Source organism: Marmota flaviventris, chromosome 3, assembly GCF_047511675.1.
Source record: "Marmota flaviventris isolate mMarFla1 chromosome 3, mMarFla1.hap1, whole genome shotgun sequence".
Taxonomy (NCBI): domain Eukaryota; kingdom Metazoa; phylum Chordata; class Mammalia; order Rodentia; family Sciuridae; genus Marmota; species Marmota flaviventris.
The window spans coordinates 102,739,282-102,758,448 of record NC_092500.1 but is presented as its reverse complement, the minus strand read 5'-3'; the positions used below and the strand labels follow the sequence as shown (position 1 = coordinate 102,758,448).

Below are 19,167 nucleotides of genomic sequence, written 5' to 3'. Positions count from 1 at the left end.
AGAAATGCCGTTGGGATTTTGATTGGCATTGCATTAAACCTATAGAGAACTTTTGGTAATATCGCCATTTTGATGATGTTAGTTCTGCCTATCCATGAACAGGATATATTTTTCCATCTTCTAAGATCTTCTTCTATTTCTCTCTTTAGGGTTCTGTAGTTTTCATTGTATAAGTCTTTCACCTCTTTTGTTAGGTTGATTCCCAAGTATTTTATTTTTTTTGAAGATATTTTGAATGGAGTGGTTGTCCTCATTTCCATTTCAGAGGATTTGTCGCTGATATACAGGAATGCCTTTGATTTATGCGTGTTGATTTTATATCCTGTCACTTTGCTGAATTCATTTATTAGCTCTAATAGTTTCTTTGTAACAACCCAATCAACAAATGGGCCAAGGACCTGAACAGACACTTCTCAGAGGAGGACATACAGTCAATCAACAAGTACATGAAAAAATGCTCAACATCTCTAGCTGTCAGAGAAATGCAAATCAAAACCACCCTAAGATACCATCTCACTCCAGTTAGATTGGCAGCCATTATGAAGTCAACCAACAAAAAGTGCTGGCGAGGATATGGGGAAAAGGGTACACTTGTACATTGCTGGTGGGACTGCAGATTGGTGCAGCCAATTTGGAAAGCAGTATGGAGATTTCTTGGAAAGCTGGGAATGGAGCCACCATTTGACCCAGCTATTCCCCTTCTCGGTCTATTCCCTAAAGACCTAAAAAGAGCATGCTACAGGGACACTGCTACATCGATGTTCATAGCAGCACAGTTCACAATAGCAAGACTGTGGAACCAACCCTAGATGCCCTTCAATAGACGAATGGATAAAAAAAATGTGGCATTTATACACAATGGAGTATTACTCTGCATTAAAAAATGACAAAATCATAGAATTTACAGGGAAATGGATGGCATTAGAGCAGATTATGCTAAGTGAAGCTAGCCAATCCCTAAAAAACAAATGCCAAATGTCTTCTTTGATATAAGGAGAGTAACTAAGAACAGAGTAGGGACGAAGAGCAGGAGAAGAAGATTAACAGGGATGAGAGGTGGGAGGGAAAGGGAGAGAGAAGGGAAATTGCATGGAAATGGAAGGAGACCCTCAGGGTTATACAGTGGAGGGGGTAGAGAGAGAGGAGGGGAGGGGAGGGGAGAGGTGGGGAGGGTGGAGGGTGGAGGATGGGAAAGGCAGCGGAGCACAACAGACACTAGTATGGCAATATGTAAATCAATGAATGTGTAACTGATGTGATTCTGCAATCTGTGTATGGGGTGAAGGTGGGAGTTCATAACCCACTTGAATCAAAGTGTGGAATATGATATGTCAAGAAATTTGTAATGTTTTGAACAACCCACAATAAAAAAATTAAAAAAAAATAAAATAAAAATAAAGGGATGCATGACCTCTGCAAAGAAATCTACAAACCATTACTGAAAGAATTAAAGAAGACATAAATCAAAGCTGGAATATACCATAATTATGGATTAGAAGACTCAACAGTATTAAGGTTTTTTCAGAAGTTGACAACTGATTCTAAAATTTATATGGAAACACAAAGAGTCAAGAAATGTAAAGACTGTTTTGAATAAGAAAACAAAATTAGAAGATCAGAACTATGAGATATTAAGACTTATAAATTTACAGAAAATAAGTAATGTGATATTAAGATAAAGAAAGACAAATATGACACCAAGAGAATACAGAATAGAGAGGCAAAGACACTCATACACACATTCAAGGCTCATTTCAATAAGTGCTACTGGATCATTGGGAAAAAAACCCGAAATTTTACCTCTCTGTCATGTTATTCCTAAAATTAACATCAGATGGATCAAAGACCTGATCTGTTGTAAGGAAAAAACCATATCATTTTGAACATTAATTGCAGATTATCTTACTGACCATGAGACAAGCAGAAAATTCTTAAATAGCACTGAAATAACTGAAACCATAAAAGAATAGATTGACAGATTGGACTTTATTAAAATTAAAACCTTCTACAACTTATTAAGAAAAAATAAGATGTGGGAGTATAGGTTGGTGGTAGAGGTAACATGTGTGAGTCCCTGGGTTTCATCTCTAGCATCATGAAGAAAAGGAAAACTCAACTTTTGATAAATAGGTAAAAGACTTAACAGGCACTTACATACATGTGCGCGTGCACACACACACCCCTGAGCTTGCTCTCTCCCCTGTTTTCTCTTACACACACTTACATGCATGCACATGATATCTGAATTAATTACAATTACAAATGGGAACACATGTGGAGGATAGGACTACTCAAATTACTTTTTCACAGTTCCCTTGGTTCAGTCTTCAGGGGGAGGGCCACTGTGTGTTTTTGAGTTAGAATTGAACAATCTTGTCTGCAGGGGAGAAGGCAGCACAGGGGGAGATGTGTCTTTCTGAAGCTACACGTATATATTGAGTCACTTCAGGGAAGTGATGTCCTCTTTTCAAATCCCATCACAGTACTCTCCATTGGCACTTCTCTGCCCTGTGCCTAGGTTCATGGAAATGGAGTGACATGAAAGAAGTAGAGGCAAAAGTCACACCCTGTGGGGATTAGCCTTGCCTCTGCCATTGGCTGTCAAGGTGATGTTTGGTAAGTTACTACATCTCTCTGAGCCTTAGTCTTCCCATGTAAGATATTGGGTCAATATTTATTTCAAAGGTAGTTACAGGGACAGAATGAGATTATAAATGTGAAAATACCCAGCACAGATTTCACGACATGGAGTTTTAAAAGTAGAAGTGTAGAGAGAGAGAGAACTTCCTGCAGCTGGTAATACTATTTGCACTGTTTTTTTGCATGACTCATGCAACGTAAGGTCAGTACAGTGCACCTTTTTCTACTTATTAAGAACAATGAATCCATGCCCTCCAAAGACTATAATTTACTCTTGCAAGTATTTGTGTGTCAATCTGTACATTAGAATGCATTAATTAGTATCTATGTGGTTCTCTTATACATTAATAATTACAGAGATGATGAAAACATATTATTGGAGGGGGAAGTATGAAACAATCAATAGAAGTAATAAACACAAGTATTCTAGGTATTCTACAGTTATAAAAGACCAAACATATCAAATCATAATAAATTATCTTTTTTTTTTTTAAAAAAAAAAAAAAAGACCTTGATAAAAGACCTGTGGGATGGATCAGAGTAAGATAAGCCATGAAATTGGCTTTGACTCACAAGACAGCACTATACTGAGGAGGAAAGTGAAAGTCAGAAACTAACTCTGGCTTAAATTCAGAGTTTCACACTGGCTTACTTTGAGCCAGACCCCCTATGACCTACATTTTTACAGCATCTTCACAAAACAAGGTCCCTGCATGGAATTTTCCTTCTCATATTATTGCCTGGAAATTGTTATGCATTTTTTGAAATCACAAACTCATTTCATTAAAAATACTTTTGAATTCCTTAATATGTATCTACACTAGATATCAGGGATAAAATGGTGCACAAAATCAAACCATGACCTCATTCTCATGTGCTCAGCCTGTGCACTAATGTCCCTGTAAAACTTGCCTGAGCTGCTTCCTCCCCTGTCCTTGAAGCTCTGGGTGCACACATGGTATTGAAGAGCAATCTGTGTGTTTACTGGGCTGTTACTCCAGCCTGGGAGGGGGGCTGCACAGAGGAAGGATTAGGTCTATTCATTCTTTCTCCCCCAGCGCACAGGATCTGACACATAGTGGGCACTCAATAAATGTTTGTTGGATGGAATCATGCATTATTCATGAGGTCTTGACACATTCAAATCTGTTAAATGAATCTATTTAAGAATATTAGAGAAATGAAAACAATTATATTCAGGAAAATTACATCTTTTTGAAACAGTCTTTGTTTTTCTTATTTTATTAGCATTTTATTAACAGCCCTAGCAGCTGCTTTAAAAATGTCCATATGCTCATAATGTTAGTGGTTTCTAAAAGAATGCATAGTATTAATGTAGTTGAAATGATACATGGTCAGCCTTTTCCTGGGAAAAAATAAAATGAGCTTCCATTTAATTGGAAATAGCTATGTATATAAATGTGTTAATATACCAGGGGATCTGTCTTTTCTAAAACAATCAACAATGGTTCATCCAGAGATGGAAAGTGATAGAAGACATTAATAGAATTTGACTTCATGACACCAAAGTTTGGCACATCCTACAAACAAAGGTAACATCTTTTACTTAAACCATTTAGTATAGATCTAAAAGTTTTCTCAAGATCATAAAAGGTACTGAGTTATTTTTGAAAAAAAAGGAAAAAATGAAATGGCCATTATTTGTGCCAAAAAAAAGGTGTGGGGGGGAGAAGAAGTCATTCTTCAAGTAATACAAGGAGATTTTGGAAACTTAAGTAGCACAAACATCAAGGGAACTTTGGAGATGAAGAGATACAATTTCCATCTGCTTATCTTGAAGTAAATAACATGTTTAGCCTTTAGTCATCTTGTAAAAACTTCCTTAGAAAAGGATAAAAAAGTGAAAGTATGAAAGTACCTACTTGGTCTGGTGTTTAGATCCTTTCAGGTGGGCATGATACTGTTCTATTGAATTTAGGGAGACACTGCAGATGGTACATCTGTAATTGCGCCTCAGACCTGTGGACAACAGACAGACCTGGTTAGCTCCATCTGGATCAACCACCTGAATGAATTCTAGAACATTGAAAAGTTCAAGGACAGAAGACTTCCTATTTCATACCACCCACTACACTTCAATCCCTCCTTCTGGATCCCAGCCAGCAGATCCTTTAGTAGAAGTGTGAGTTTGGATATATTAGAAGCAGCCTACCCCATTTTGAGATGACTGAAATTATGGAGACTTGGTTCTGTGAATTGAAGCAAAGTGTTTCTAGACATTCTATAATTCCAAAAAGCATTCTGTTTTTTCCCCCTAAGTCATACTGATAGTTGGTTGTCATCTCTGAAGTAAAATTTGAAACATCAAAAAAAAAAAAAAAAAAAACCAAATAACAACAAAATTCTCTTTCCCATTCCTTTTCTACCTTTCTTCCATTGGCAGAAAAGGAAGTACAATTTTAGACATCATTCATTTAGTTTTCCCTTCCATCATACAAGATGGAAATACCCAGGAGAAGAATAAAACATCAATCTGTTTCACACGAAGTATGCCTTTCCAACAGAGAGTTTAAAAGACAGTTTACTTCATTAATAACAGTATCAACCATGGGCCAGGCACTAGGGATTCCAAGATGAAGAAGATAACTTTTTTGCTTGCAAGGAGTTCAGCAAATTTCATAACTATTTTGTAGTATTGACTCATCTTGAGACAAACTTGTGTTACAAACAGCTTTTACTAAATAACTTTAAACATCTGCCACAGCTCAGAGACCCACACTGGAACACTTTCCTTCTGCTAGTATGTCCCTTCAGAGTAGAGAGAAAAGAAAAGCTGGTCATGATCTGAAACTTTGGATTATATCATAGCTCAAATATCCCCGGTTGTGCAACCCACAGAAAGTAACATAACTTCTTCCTAGCCTCAATTTCCTCATCTACAAGTTGAAGACAAGCCCAACTACTTCACAATGCTGTAGTAAGAACTAAGAGAATAAAATGTTTAGCAAGTAAAAGTTATTAATATTGATTTTGCCATAAAAATCTGGTTTTCCTATGTAAAACCAAAGACATTAAACAACTACAGCGCTTCTTTCTAATTGATGCATAGTATTTTTTTTCTAAGAGGCAAAGCTATTCCCTATTTCCCTAAGAAAATAATGCATAATGGTTGAAAAATCTTTGCAACTTGTTACCTGGATCACTTTATGCAACTTATTTGACTTCTGTAAACTTCTGTTTCCTTTGAATGTTGGACTGAGTGACATATTAAATGTGTATGGGAGGGAGAGCCTGGTATGTAACATATGATCAATATAAGTTAGTTATGATTATGATTTTGGATAGATATCAAAATGGAATCCCTTATGTCTCAAGGATTTGACATCTTGCCCTGAAGTCTTGAGACAGATAGCAAGTGCACCCCCATTACCAAAGTGAAAGAAGAGACCCCAGTGCAATTGGGACATTCAAGGCAAATGGGCAAGAACCAGTGTCACATCACAAAGTGACCACTCAATGCCGGTCTACAAGGGAGTGAAGAAGAAATCAGAAGTGTCTTTCTGAAGAGGGAGCTATATTGTACTGGAAGTTCCATCTTCCCTTCTCCACAGGAGAGCACTGAGTATTTCTCCCCCACTTCAAGCCTATCGGAGATGTCTTAATAATGTTACCTAGTGAGCTTGAAGAGTATCTTCTTGCACTTGGAAGCTATGAACTGGAATCTGCACTGGCAAGAACCAAAGTACTAGTGACTGTGACTCATTATCAACTCTGATGGAAAAGTACAAGAGATGGCAGGACTGGATGTGGCCTGTCTTATCAGAGCTTGCCAGACCAAATTAGTATTTTCTACAGACTATGTGTAGACTGTACATAAGAGCAGCTGATTTAGCAATGTCTTAGATAATGCACAAGAGGGTATTACTGAGTTACAGAAGTTGAGGGCAAAGAGACCTCCATAGAAAGTGTTCATCTAGGTACTTAATGTGGCCTCAGATGAGATATTTAGCTGATATTAAGTAATGGTGAGTCCCTGATAAAGCCCAAGAGAAGAATCAGTTTGCAGTCCCTTCCATTCAAAGAGCATCTAAGCTAGCTTTGTATAGAAGCCATCAAGCTAGCTTTCATTTGCCATGTCTTTTGAATTCTTCACCCTGCATCTCTCAGCCCTAGAGAAACGAGAGGAAATCTACTGAAGGGGGAGAAAAAAGTGAAGTCCTAGAAGACAAGCAAAACTCCAGGCAGAGAAAAAGAGAAAATACCTAGCATATTTTCTTTCTGACAGCAAGCAGGCAGCCCTAAGTACAGAGCTGGAAGAGGGGGATACCTGGCTTCTAAAACTTTTGGGGATGTTTTTAAAATATTGCTCTATCCTGAATATATTAATAACTATCAATGAGGAGCAAAGGACTCTCTATGACATGAAAGTGGAAGTTCATGACATGTCCTCATTTTATTACAAAGGATAGGAAAAAATGAACCCATTCTGTAGGCTCTCTATTCACCTCATTGATTGTTTCGTTGGCTGAGCAGAAGCTTTGTCGTTTGAATCCATCCCATTTATTGATTCTTGGTTTTAATTCTTGTGCTACAGGAGTTTTATTAAGAAAGTTGGGGCCTAAACCAACATGATGGAGATCTGGGCCTACTTTTTCTTCTATTAGGTGCAAGGTCTCTGGTTGAATTCCTAGGTCCTTGATCTACTTTGAGTTGAGTTTTGTGCATGGTGAGAGATAGAGGTTTAATTTCATTTTGTTACATGTGAATTTCCAGTTTTCCCAATGTACAATTTTGGTGCCTTTGTCTTATACAAGATAACTGAAGTTATATGGGTTAGACTCTGTGTCCTCTATTCTGCACCATTGGTCTACAGGTCTAGGATATACAATCAATCAACATATGAAAAAATGTTCAACATCCCTAGCAATTAGAGAAATTCAAATCAAAACTACTCTAAGATTTCATGTCACTTCAGTCAGAATAGCAGCTATTAAGAATACAAACAACAATAAGTGTTGGCAAAGATGTGGGGGAAAAGGCACAGTCATATATTGCTGGTGGGACTGCAAATTGGTACAGCCAATCTGGAAAGCAATATGGAGATTCCTTGGAAACCTGGGAGAGGAACCACCATTTGAACCAGCTATCCCTCTCCTTGGTCTATACCCAAAGGACTTAAAAACAGCATACTACAGGGACACAGCAATATCAATGTTTATAGCAGCACAATTCACAATAACTAAACTATGGAACCAATCTATAAGCCCTTCAGTAGATGAATGGATAGGGAAACTCTGGTATATATACACAATGGAACATTACTCAGCAACAAAAGAAAATAAAATCATGGCATTTGCAGATAAATGTATGAAGTTGGAGAACATAATGCTAAGTGAAGCAAGCCAATCTCTAAAAAACAAAAGCCGAATGTTTTCTTTGATTATGAGGATGCAGACACATAATGGTGATTTTGTTGGGAGCATGGGAGGAATGGAGGAACTTTATATAGGGTAAAGGAGAGGGAGGGGAAAGGAGGGGGCAAGAGGTAGGAATGATGGTGGGATGCGTTAAACATCATTACCCTAAGTATATTTATAAGACACAAATGGTGTGAAAATACTCTGTGTACAATCAGTGTCTCGAAAAATTATGCTCTGTATGTGTAATATGAAATGAATTGCATTCTGCCATCATGTGTAACAAATCAGAAGAAACTTTAAATATATATATTTTTAAAAAGAAGTGAAGGCAGAGCTCCTCCTCACAAGATAGTTCCAGTCAATATATTTAGAAGAAAAAATGATTAAATTACCATTTTCAATATAAAACAAAAAACAAAAATCAAAAACGAACCCTGCAAACACAATCTGAATGGTCAGAGGAGGATAAAAATGAAGTTCTCTTCTGATGACATCACATCCAACAGGTCCTGCTTACTGAAAGTAGCAGTCATCAGACTTGCTTTTATGTCTACAATTGAACAAAGAACAGAGCTTTCTGGGGTCCTTCACACTTTTATGTTCTGATGCACATTTCAGGGAAATCTATGTGCAATGTCCTGTGTAAGCTGGGTTGGTTAGTTTGAGGACTGTTCATTTCAATCACAAGCTGACTTATCTAATTGTTCCATTAAGAGCCAATTTAAAGGGGTTGGAGATGAAGCTAAGTGGCAGAGTGCTTGTCTAACATGTACAAGGCCCTAGGTTTAATCCACAGCACTTAAAAAAACAAGAGAGTCAATTTAATTATGGAAGAAAAAAAGGATAAAGCAACAAAACTACAAATATCCAGGATCTTCTCTGGAAAGTCTAAGGAACCCAAAACTTCTTGGGCATGCTTCCAAGCTCAGAAATATAATAGACAACTGTCGAATCTTTACTTGCTGGAGAAATGACTCTCAGGTGAGTGCAGATACATCCTCCAGTGATAGTGCTAACCTTCAGATTCCCAGGCAAAACTTGTGGACATGCCGATTCTATAAGTTTTGGATGGACCCTGGAAATGTATACAATCCTCATCCCTACCATGTTCTCACATTTTAAAAAGAACTCCCCCCACATACTTGTACTCCTTTGGGAAACTTGAAGCCATCACAACAATACTGGGTCTTCAAAAGAAAAAGAAAAGCTATTTTATAAAGAAGAGCTCTGAGCCAGGTACAATGGTTCAGGCCTGTAATTCCAATGACTTGGGAGGCTGAGGCAGGAGGACTGCAAATTTGTTACACAGCTTCAGAAACTTAGCAAGGCCCTAAGCAACTAAGTGAAGCCCTCTCTTAAAATGAAAAATAAAAAGGGGTAGGGATGTAGCTCAGTGGCAAAGTGCCCCTGGGTCCTATCTCCAGTACCAAAAGATAAAAATAAAAAATAAATAAAGAGCGCTACTTACATTGGCTTTCCATTTCACAGGCAAGCATGATTCAGAAAGATTATCACAGTCCCCAAACCCAGAGGCTGTAAGTTATCACAACCAATGTGGAAGTTGTCTGAAGGCTTATCTGGGGCTGATCCATTCTGCTCTTTTATGCATAGAATCAAAATATGAAAACCAGCTTCAGGCATTACTCCCTCCAGAGTTCACCATCAGTCTTGTCATAATAAACGGTAACTATTATTTATATGAATCCTCTTCAGACTACAGACTAATCAAAGGTCTCCTCATAACAAACGGAGGTTCAACTTGGCAATAAGCATAAATATTTATGTTTAAAAATGGGCATTTTTAAGAACATCAACAAATCTAAAAAATATTCTAATCTGTTGCTTTCCATAACAGTTCTCATGCTCTGCAGCCATACAGAGGCGTGGGCAGGAAATATTTGGCACTTTATTGCAATGCAAACTACAGGGATCATAAACTGGAAAGGCAGTGCATATAAACAAGAACAAAGGTAAAGAAGGAGCAGAGGAAACCTCCCCCACACAAGACACAGTGTCCTTGGTGGGAACTTAGCACTTTATTAATGTTCAGTTGAAATTGTAATTACTTTGGAATTTTACAACTCTTTTTTTCTTTTGAGTACTAGAGAATCTTATTATTAAACCCCAAATGCTAACTTTCTTATTCAATTCATTTTCACAATACCATATTAGGAATATCCTAAAGCCCTTGCAAGCCTAAAGGTTATTTCAGCTATTGACTAATGGATTGAAAATATTGTCCCTGCCTTCCAAGAGCTGATGGACAGTGCAGCTAGATAGAGAAGACATGTACACAAGTAAAATGTGCAGATAGACCATCAAAAGAACAACAGGGAGTTTGGACTTGGACATAATGGGAACAAGAGGAGGGGATTGCTTCTAACTCAGAAGATCTGGAAAAGCTTTTTGAAGATGCATCACACTTGTATTTATATTTCCTAGCACAGTGTTTATAAAACAGATGGTCCTGGAGAGTTTAGCAGAATGTGTCTTTTCAAGTCTAGCAAAACTAGATGTCCCTATGGCTCCAACTGCATCCACTCTGCATTAGAGAAACATGATAGAGCCTGTATTACAATGCCAGGTATTTTGCTGAATGCCAAGAATATAGGAAAGAATAAGACACAGCACATTTGCTTATGGAGTTTAATCAGGGAGAAAAACCAGACACAAGTAAACCAATGGAAAACACAATTAAAGGTTGTGAAAGCGTTGCACAGAAAGTAAAGAGGAGGATGAGAACAGAAGTGGGAAGAGCAGTGATTTCCTTGTTTGGTTCACAGGGTTCTCTGAAGTATGAAATGAAGCCAGAGGATAATGAATGGCCTTTGAGGTGAAGAGCTGGGTCCAACAGAAGTCCCAGAAGTGGAAATGAGCTTGACTCTATCAAGGGATAAAAGGTGGTGGGGGAAAAATTAAAAGAAAAACAGTTAAGAGTACAGTTTGCCAACAAAACTGTATTACAGAAATGGTACACAGAGTTCTTTAGGTTGAAAAATTAAGAACATTGGAAATGATTAATATGTGGATATCTCTCTTAAAATTCTTCTCAATTTATTTGAAGACTAAAAACAACTTAAAGTAAAAATCTCAACACTGTACTGTATATTATGATGTATATACATGTAAAATATACAAGAACAAAAGCAAAAAATGATTTGGAGTGGAACAATGCTCTGGAAAGATCATTATGTTTTACATCAGATTTTATATATATATAATATCCATTCTGAATAGTGATAATTTAAGGTTAGTGATCATTCAATGTGATCCCTTAGAACAACCACTAAACAAATACAAAGTGAAAAAGAGAAAAAGCAGCCAAAGAAAATAAAATAGAATAATAAGAAATAATTAACACAAAACAAGGTAGGAAAAGAGAAATAAAAAGTAGTCAACAGATGGAACAAACAGAAAACAAACAGCAAAATGATAAAACTTAATTCAACCAGGTTAATAATGAAATTACATGTAAATTAACTAAGCTCTCAAAATGCTAAAATTGTCAGACTGGATAAAAAAGCAAGTCCCAAATATACACTAAATCCAAAATAAAGTTTCTTTAATATTAGACAAAACAGACTTCATGACAAGATATTCTATCAGAGATGGAGAGGATGTTTATAATGATAAGAGGTGAATTTCATCTGGAGAGCATAACGCTAAGTATAGTTTAGCTAGTAACAAGGTTAATAGTAGCTGAGGCCAAAATTGACAGAACTAAAGGAAGAAATAATAGATGCTAACCTGCCTATCTCAGTGATTGCTAGAAAAAGAGAGGGAAATCAGTAAAGCTTAAAGAATTCAGAACAAAAGTATAGTCACCTTGATATTTATAAAATTAATATTTGTAAAACACTTCATCCAATAACTGGAAAATATGATCTTTTCAAATGTATATAGAAAGTAGAGAAATGCAGATTAAGAATATGCTGAGCCATTAAAAAGTCTTAGTAAATTTCAAATATTTACATTTTGTAGAGGTAGTTCTTAAATGATAATTCAATTATGTTAGCAAAAAGAAAAAGATTTTTTGAAAGAACTTAAACTCTTATTATAATTCATGATCATTACAATCCAAAGGGAAATGAGAAAATATTTTGAACTGATTGATAAGGAAACACTATATATGAAAATGTTAAGGTTAGGGCAGTTTTTAGAGAGAATTTTATAGTTTTACTTTAGAAAAAAAAAAACATTCTGCCTTTGAGGGAATTGATAGGAGAGGGACAAAATCTAAAAAGCTTCAATCCTGTGAAACTAGAATGAGACAAGCCAATTAAAACCAAATCAAGGAAAAGGAATGAAATAACAAAGAGAAGAAATCAATGAAATAGAAAAGAAACTACAGAAAAAAAATTATCAAAATTAAATCTGCTTCTTAGGAAAGATTAATACAAGTATTATCCCTTAGTAAGTCTGGTGGAGGTTTAAAAAGAAAACACGAATTACCAAAATGAATGACTAAATATCAACATTGATTCTACAGACATTTTTAAAGGATAGTGAAAAAAATATAATGAATAATTTTATATTAAATAAATCAACGTGTTGGGCAAATATCTTTTAAAATCCAGCTTACCGGAACATAAGATGAAATGGAAAATCAGGATAGCCATTTATTAACAAAAGTCAATTTGTTGTCAAAACTTTTCTACAAAGAATGTTCTAAACCCAGAGGGTTTCACTAGAGAATTCTATTAAATATTAAGGAATTACATAATACCAATTTATATAAACTCTTGGGAAATAGGGGAGGAAGAGAGATCAATAGATGCAGAAAACAGCAGTTAAGTTTCTGCATCCATTCATGATTAAAATTTTTAGCAAAGTAGAAGAGAACATTATGTAATAAAGACTATATATGAAAAACTAATAGTATACCAAGTGGTAACACGATAGACACTTTCCTATGATAAGAAGAAAAGCCAAGAATGTCACTGTTGTTTATTTGTTTTTCAGCACTGGGTATCAAAACCAGAGCTTCCTGCATGCATTTGCTCTACTACTATACTATATACCCAGCCCAAGAATGTCACTCTTATCATCTCTATTCAACATTACTCTGGAGATTCTTGGCAGTGCAATCAGAAAAGAAAAGGAAATAATAGGCATGCAGATTGGAAACAAACAAGTAAAATTGTCTTTAATCATAGATGATACTATTGAGTAGAGTGAATTCATTCAGGTCATCACACACATGGCCAATTGAAAAATAGAATGAATTGTATTCTTTTAAATAACTGCAATCAATTGGAAATGGTTTTCTAATGCCATTTTAATAGTATCAAAAATCATTTAAAACCTTAGGACTAAATTTAATAAAATATGTGCAAGACTAAAAACTATAGGCATCTTTGAAAGAAATTAATAGGAACCTAAATATATACAGAGATATATACACCATATTCATGAACCAAAAGAAACAATATTGCAAAGACATCAGTTCTCCTATGGACTCATCAAAAATATGTTTAAATTCCACGAGGCTTTTTGTAAAAATAAACACATAGGTTCTAAAATGTATGTAGAAATCAAAAGTCCTAAAATGTCTGAAACAATTTGAAAAATTAAAATAGTTTGAGATCTCATGCTTGAGATTCCAAGATTTGCAATAGATCAAATGTGATCATGACAGCACTTCATGATTACAGGATGGACATATTATAACCAAGGAATAGGATAGAGTCCACAACTACATGTACACATCAAGATCAACTCATCCTCAATAAAGATGTCAAGACAATCCAATGGGGGAAGGAAAGATACCTCCAACAATAGAACAACTAGGAAAATGTATGAAACAATCACAAAAAATTAATACAACCCTGTACCTCCCAATACATAATTAATTAAAATAAAAATTGTACACTTAAATATCAAGAACAAAGTTAGACAGCTTCTAGAAAAATATAAAAGGTTATCTTCATGAACTTGGAATAGGCGTATATTTCTCAGGAAACAAAATGCGTTGAACATAAAAAACAGTAAATCGAATTTTATAAAAATAAAATACTTCTGCTTATAAAAAGACATCATTAATAAAATAGAGAGATCAGCTACAGCCTGGGAAAAAGTACTTTGCAATACATGTGTCTAATATAGGACTTACATCCAGAATATAGAATTAACTCCAACAGATCAATAATCAAAAGACAAATAACCCAATTTTTTAAAGGGCAAAATACTTGATCAGAGATACCATAAAGAAAGATATAAAAATGATCAATAAACTCATGAAAAAGTATTCCACATCATTGGTCACCAGGGATATGCAAATTAAAAGAACAATTAAATACTACTGACACTATAAACATTAAATAATATAGTAAATTACCATGTGAAACAGCTGGAATTTCATGTATTCTCAATGAGATTGCAAAATGGCACAACTGCTTTGGAAACTCATTCGATAGTCTCTTATGAAATTTAATACATATCTAACCCTATAGAAATTCTTCTAGACATTTGCACAAGAAGAACAAAAACTTTGTGTTTGTGCATGGATATCTTTGAAACTTGTACCAGAATGTTTATAGTACCTTTGTTTATAATTGTCAAAACTTCAAATGTCCATCAATGCAAGAATACATAGACAAATTATTAAGTATTCATACAATGGAATAATACCTAGAATTTTTAAAAAGATATACTGACTAATGCAACAACACATACCAATCTCAAAAACAGGTGAAGAGGTAAACCAGTCTGATACCAAAAAATTAAATATTGTATGATTCCACTTAAATAAAGTTCAAGAGAGCAAAGTTATTCTTTGGTAACAGAATTCAGAAGAATGTTGCCTTTGAGGACATTCTGCCTTCGAGGGAATTGATAGGAGAGGGACAAAATATCATTTTTTTTTTAAGTAGTGAATATGTTCTATATTTTGGTTAAAGATGGTAATTACAAGATATATTAGTTTAGCCAAGATTAGATGGCTGGAGTTTTATACAGAAACCTCAGCAAATTAGAAAGTTCGTTTAAGCCATTTTCTGCTCTCATTCACTCTGTCCAGTTTCTGTTGTTTTTCCTTACTGGAATATAAACTTCATAGTTATACTGATGTTTTGATAATCTTGCAACCCTCAAAGAAATATTAACATATGTGCTGTATTATGATGTTTTCTAAAACTGGAACTATATTGAAGGATGATTAATAATATAAAAGTAAAAAAATGTTTTGAATTATTTCTTTCTCCCCCTTTCTTAAATATCCATTAATCAAACTGTCTTGTACGTGCATTTGCTATCCTATAGCATATAAAGCAACAGCTTAGTTATATTATGTATTCCACATATAAGCACTGTTGAGTTTCATTTATTCGTTTACCCATTTATTGGCTTACTCTTTGCAACATCCTAACAATAGTTGCAGATACTATTGCTATCCTGATTTAACAGAAGAGGATATTGAGGGACAGGCGTTTGCTGAAAATAACAGAGCTAGTGGGAAACAGAGCTGTTTTGGACCTATGCCTTGTGGCTCAGAGGAATTCATGTCCCAACCATGATGCAGATTGCCTCCTGCTACAGGTGCCTAGGAATAGAATCACCAAAGTATGGATGGCTCATTGGGGATCATCAGCCAGTATTCTCACACCTGCCTACTTATAAGTGAGAATCAAGTGGGAGTTGTCGAAAACACAAACTACATTTCACCCCAGATGATTGTGAGTCAGTAAATTCAGACTGGAACTTAGAAGTCTATATTGTTGAAAGCTGCATGTTTGGGGGAAACTGTGGGTCTTGTCCAAAATCCCATGGGGTGTATGAGTTTGCTACATGGTGGACAAGCAGAATTGATTTTGTATGTGCTCTGACATCGTTAGTGGCATGAAATTCCTTGCAGTGGAAGGCTGTTTCTTTAACACAGCTGAATTCTACCCACCAGCCTGACTTGTGCTTTGCACAGGTCCCCGGCACAAGTTTATTCTCCTTTTGTCAAATACATGAAATTCTTGAAGGCAGTGATCTTGTCCTCTAAGTTTAACCAGGCTGAAAGTTCACTGACACTTGTATAGTGTTCATTATGTATGTGTGCACATTCCCCATGTTGTCTCTATCATTACCTTTTGGAACTTTTCTGGTTTGATGATGACTTTCTTAAACTTCAACCCCTCAAACTGAAGGTTGAAAATCCCTATTTCATGCTTATCAGTGTAGAGAAAGAGAGTCACTGGCCTTGTACCTATCAACACATTTAAAACTGTGGGAATGTGTCTGTTTGTGTCTGTTACAGTCCTGATGCACTGTAATCTAAAATCATGTCAAACCTGCTATCAGGCAATTCTCCTAAATCTTTTCCACAGGTGCTTCTGCTAAAACAAATCTTCATTTCTTCTACCCTTTTATTTGATTACTAGATATTATTTTTCTGTCCCTAAATTCTTTCTTAGTGAATTCTACCTATTCCTCGAGGAGTTGCACAGATGGTGGGGATGAGTTGCCATCATCTATGAGTGGAGGCTGTGGGTGGTAGGGTGGGGTGCCATTCTAGCTCTACCATGTCAACAGAAAGGTCAGGACAAGGAATACACAGGTAAACCAGAGTAAGTAACATATAGGCCATATTTAAAGCCGAACAATAGTTAGATCATCTGTAGAGATTGTATAGGGAAAGAGAAGAGAGTGCATTAGAGTGAAGGAGCAACCTGACTTCAGACCACCATTGATCTGTGGTTTCATGGTGATGCCCAAGGCAGGAGCCAGGCCTCCATGCATCTCTAGCTCCTGCTGGATCTCCACCTTCTGTAATGCTGAATGCTGGGTCAGATGTGGTGGAGGAACCTGGTGCAGGAACTTAGCCAACCCTGTGGGTCCCCCATTACTGAGACTACAAGCCCTAAGACACTCACAGCTTCCCGTTTGTCCTTGCAGGTTGCAGTTTCCCCTCACTGAGCCCATGTGTCTTTGCTCTCCTGTACCTCATGTCCATTCCTCCATCCTAATGTCTGGCCCAAGGCACATCTAGAAGAAACAACCCACTGCCTCACCAGTCTCAAGATGGCCTAAGGTCTATCCATGAGAATAAATTTCTTGCTCTGTGTCAAACACAGTGGTTATGCTTCTCAAAGGACACTCACTGGCACAGAATCTGGAGTATCAAGGAAGATGAGAGAATAAAGCTTTTCTAAAAGCACAAAGAGATCGTTATTATCATATGTAATCCTCAAAAACACCTTATGAACAATACTAGCTTGCTTTACCAATGAGAAAACTATAGTTCTAAGACACTAAAGTCATAGAAATAGTTAAGTGGAAAAAAACAGATCTGAACTGACTTATTTCTCATTTCAAAGCTAATGACCTCAATAACTAGGACCTTTATAAGAAAAATGAGAGTAAGTAAAGGGAAGTAAAAGAATTCTGTTTTTGAAAAAAAAAAACTTACTTTAACACAATCATGTAAAATATAGTATAGCTTTAGTGATTGAAATGGGAGTTAGAAGTCTGGAACACCTGTCAATTCCCCATCAAATTCCCAGAACAAACTGAAGGTGCTCCAAGTAAGGGACACCTCTGTGGAGTGGAGCTGGGGAACCATAGCAGTCAGCCCTGTGTCCCCTCATAAGGACAGCATGAGGAATGCTGACACATTCAGTCTCAGACATGACACTGTGGAAATGGCTCTTCTCTGTGGGTTTAATCTAGAAAACCTCACTAAGATCAGTGTTTGCCACAGTCCAAGTTAAGGAGCCTGTATTAGTCTATTACTCCAAACCATATTCATTCCAATGTACAGAATGTTTAAATGTGTAGTCTTCTGAATTCAACCCACTGCCTGCAGGCTTAGACTGCAGGGTACCCAACAGTCAATTAAACAAAGAACACACATTTTTCTAAAACAATTCTTTCTCTATTTAAATAGTATATATGCAAAGCTTTGAAAATAGAATCAGGAAGCAAATGGCTTTCATCTCTAAAAGCTGTTTCCAAACAAACAAAATCTAAAGATAGGGAATAAATTCATTCTCAGTAATTAAAAGACAATTTTAGCCATGTTGGAAGCCTGACCCAAGAAAGGGCTAGAAAATTATCACCCTACTGTGAAAAATTCAGAAAGGACAGAGTAGTTTTTCCTAAATATTTAAAGAGCTACTACATCAGAAGAAGATTTAGATGTATTCTATGTGGCAAAGCACAGATGATACATTTTTATACATTGAGAAATGTAGTCTTTAAGATGATTCTTATTAATATAATTTCTGCTTGCAATATACGAGGAAAAAAACCAAGAAATTGAACTGTTTTGTCTTTGTTTTTGTAATAGAAATTGAATGGCTAGAAAACAAAAATAAATACACTTTCTCTGAAGCAATCTATCCATTAGGATTGTACTCAAGTGATTTTTAACTATATATTAAATAACAACGAATATGGGAAATACCTTCTTGGTCTGGGTTTTGATGTGATATAAATGGAAATTTATAGAACGTGAAATGTGCTTTTTCCTCTGCGTCCCATGGCAACGCCATAGATCTCAATGCATATAGCAAGCAATCAAATTACAAGGCAATCTCTTATGTATAGTATTTCCATAGAATTTATTTTCTCTAGAACACAGTTTTTGATTACAGATTGCTTTATGCATGAAGTGGACAGGATGCCTAACATGAAATTGTGGATTAGGGCATCAAGTTAAATAATAGGTTAGAGTAAGGCTCAATTAGTTGATTGTTACTCTCCGGGGTTGGTAAAGAGCAAAGTGGTGTGCAGGACAGAATGAATAAGTCTATGAGCATGCCTCTTGTCTCTGCTCTCCACTCCACAGTGTGACTCTTCCAGGCTCTTATTTCTTCTGGAGGTGGTGGTAGGGGGAGTGGAATTCTTGGCTCCTATGACTTCCTTTGTTAAGAATCAGTAGTAGTGATAGGTCCACAGCTGTCAAAACATCCTGCATGTCTTTCAGCTGCCTCTTTTGAGGACACAGTGATTGTCAGCTCTGCTGCAGTCCTAGAGTATCTTCACCAACTCTGAATTTGGAGCTATATGTGCTCTGGAATTGCAGGGTGACTTGCAAGAAACCTAGTCCACAAGGACAAAGTTGAGATGTGAACAGCAAAAAAGTCTTGATTGCCACTATGTGCTTGTAATCACTCAATAAATCAGATTATGTTCTTTCCCTCTGTTGCTCATATCCAAG

At 36.2% G+C, this 19,167-nt stretch overlaps 1 protein-coding gene across 1 annotated transcript in view; it reads right to left on the bottom strand.

Moving 5' to 3' along the window:
* Positions 1 to 4,519: 4,519 nt before the first annotated feature.
* Positions 4,520 to 19,167, bottom strand: part of Zmat4 (zinc finger matrin-type 4) — a 245,704-nt gene continuing 231,056 nt past the window's right edge. The window contains exon 5 of the mRNA XM_027939280.2: positions 4,520 to 4,620. Within this exon, the coding sequence (XP_027795081.1) occupies positions 4,520 to 4,620 (101 nt within the window). The remainder of the gene's footprint in view (positions 4,621 to 19,167) is intronic.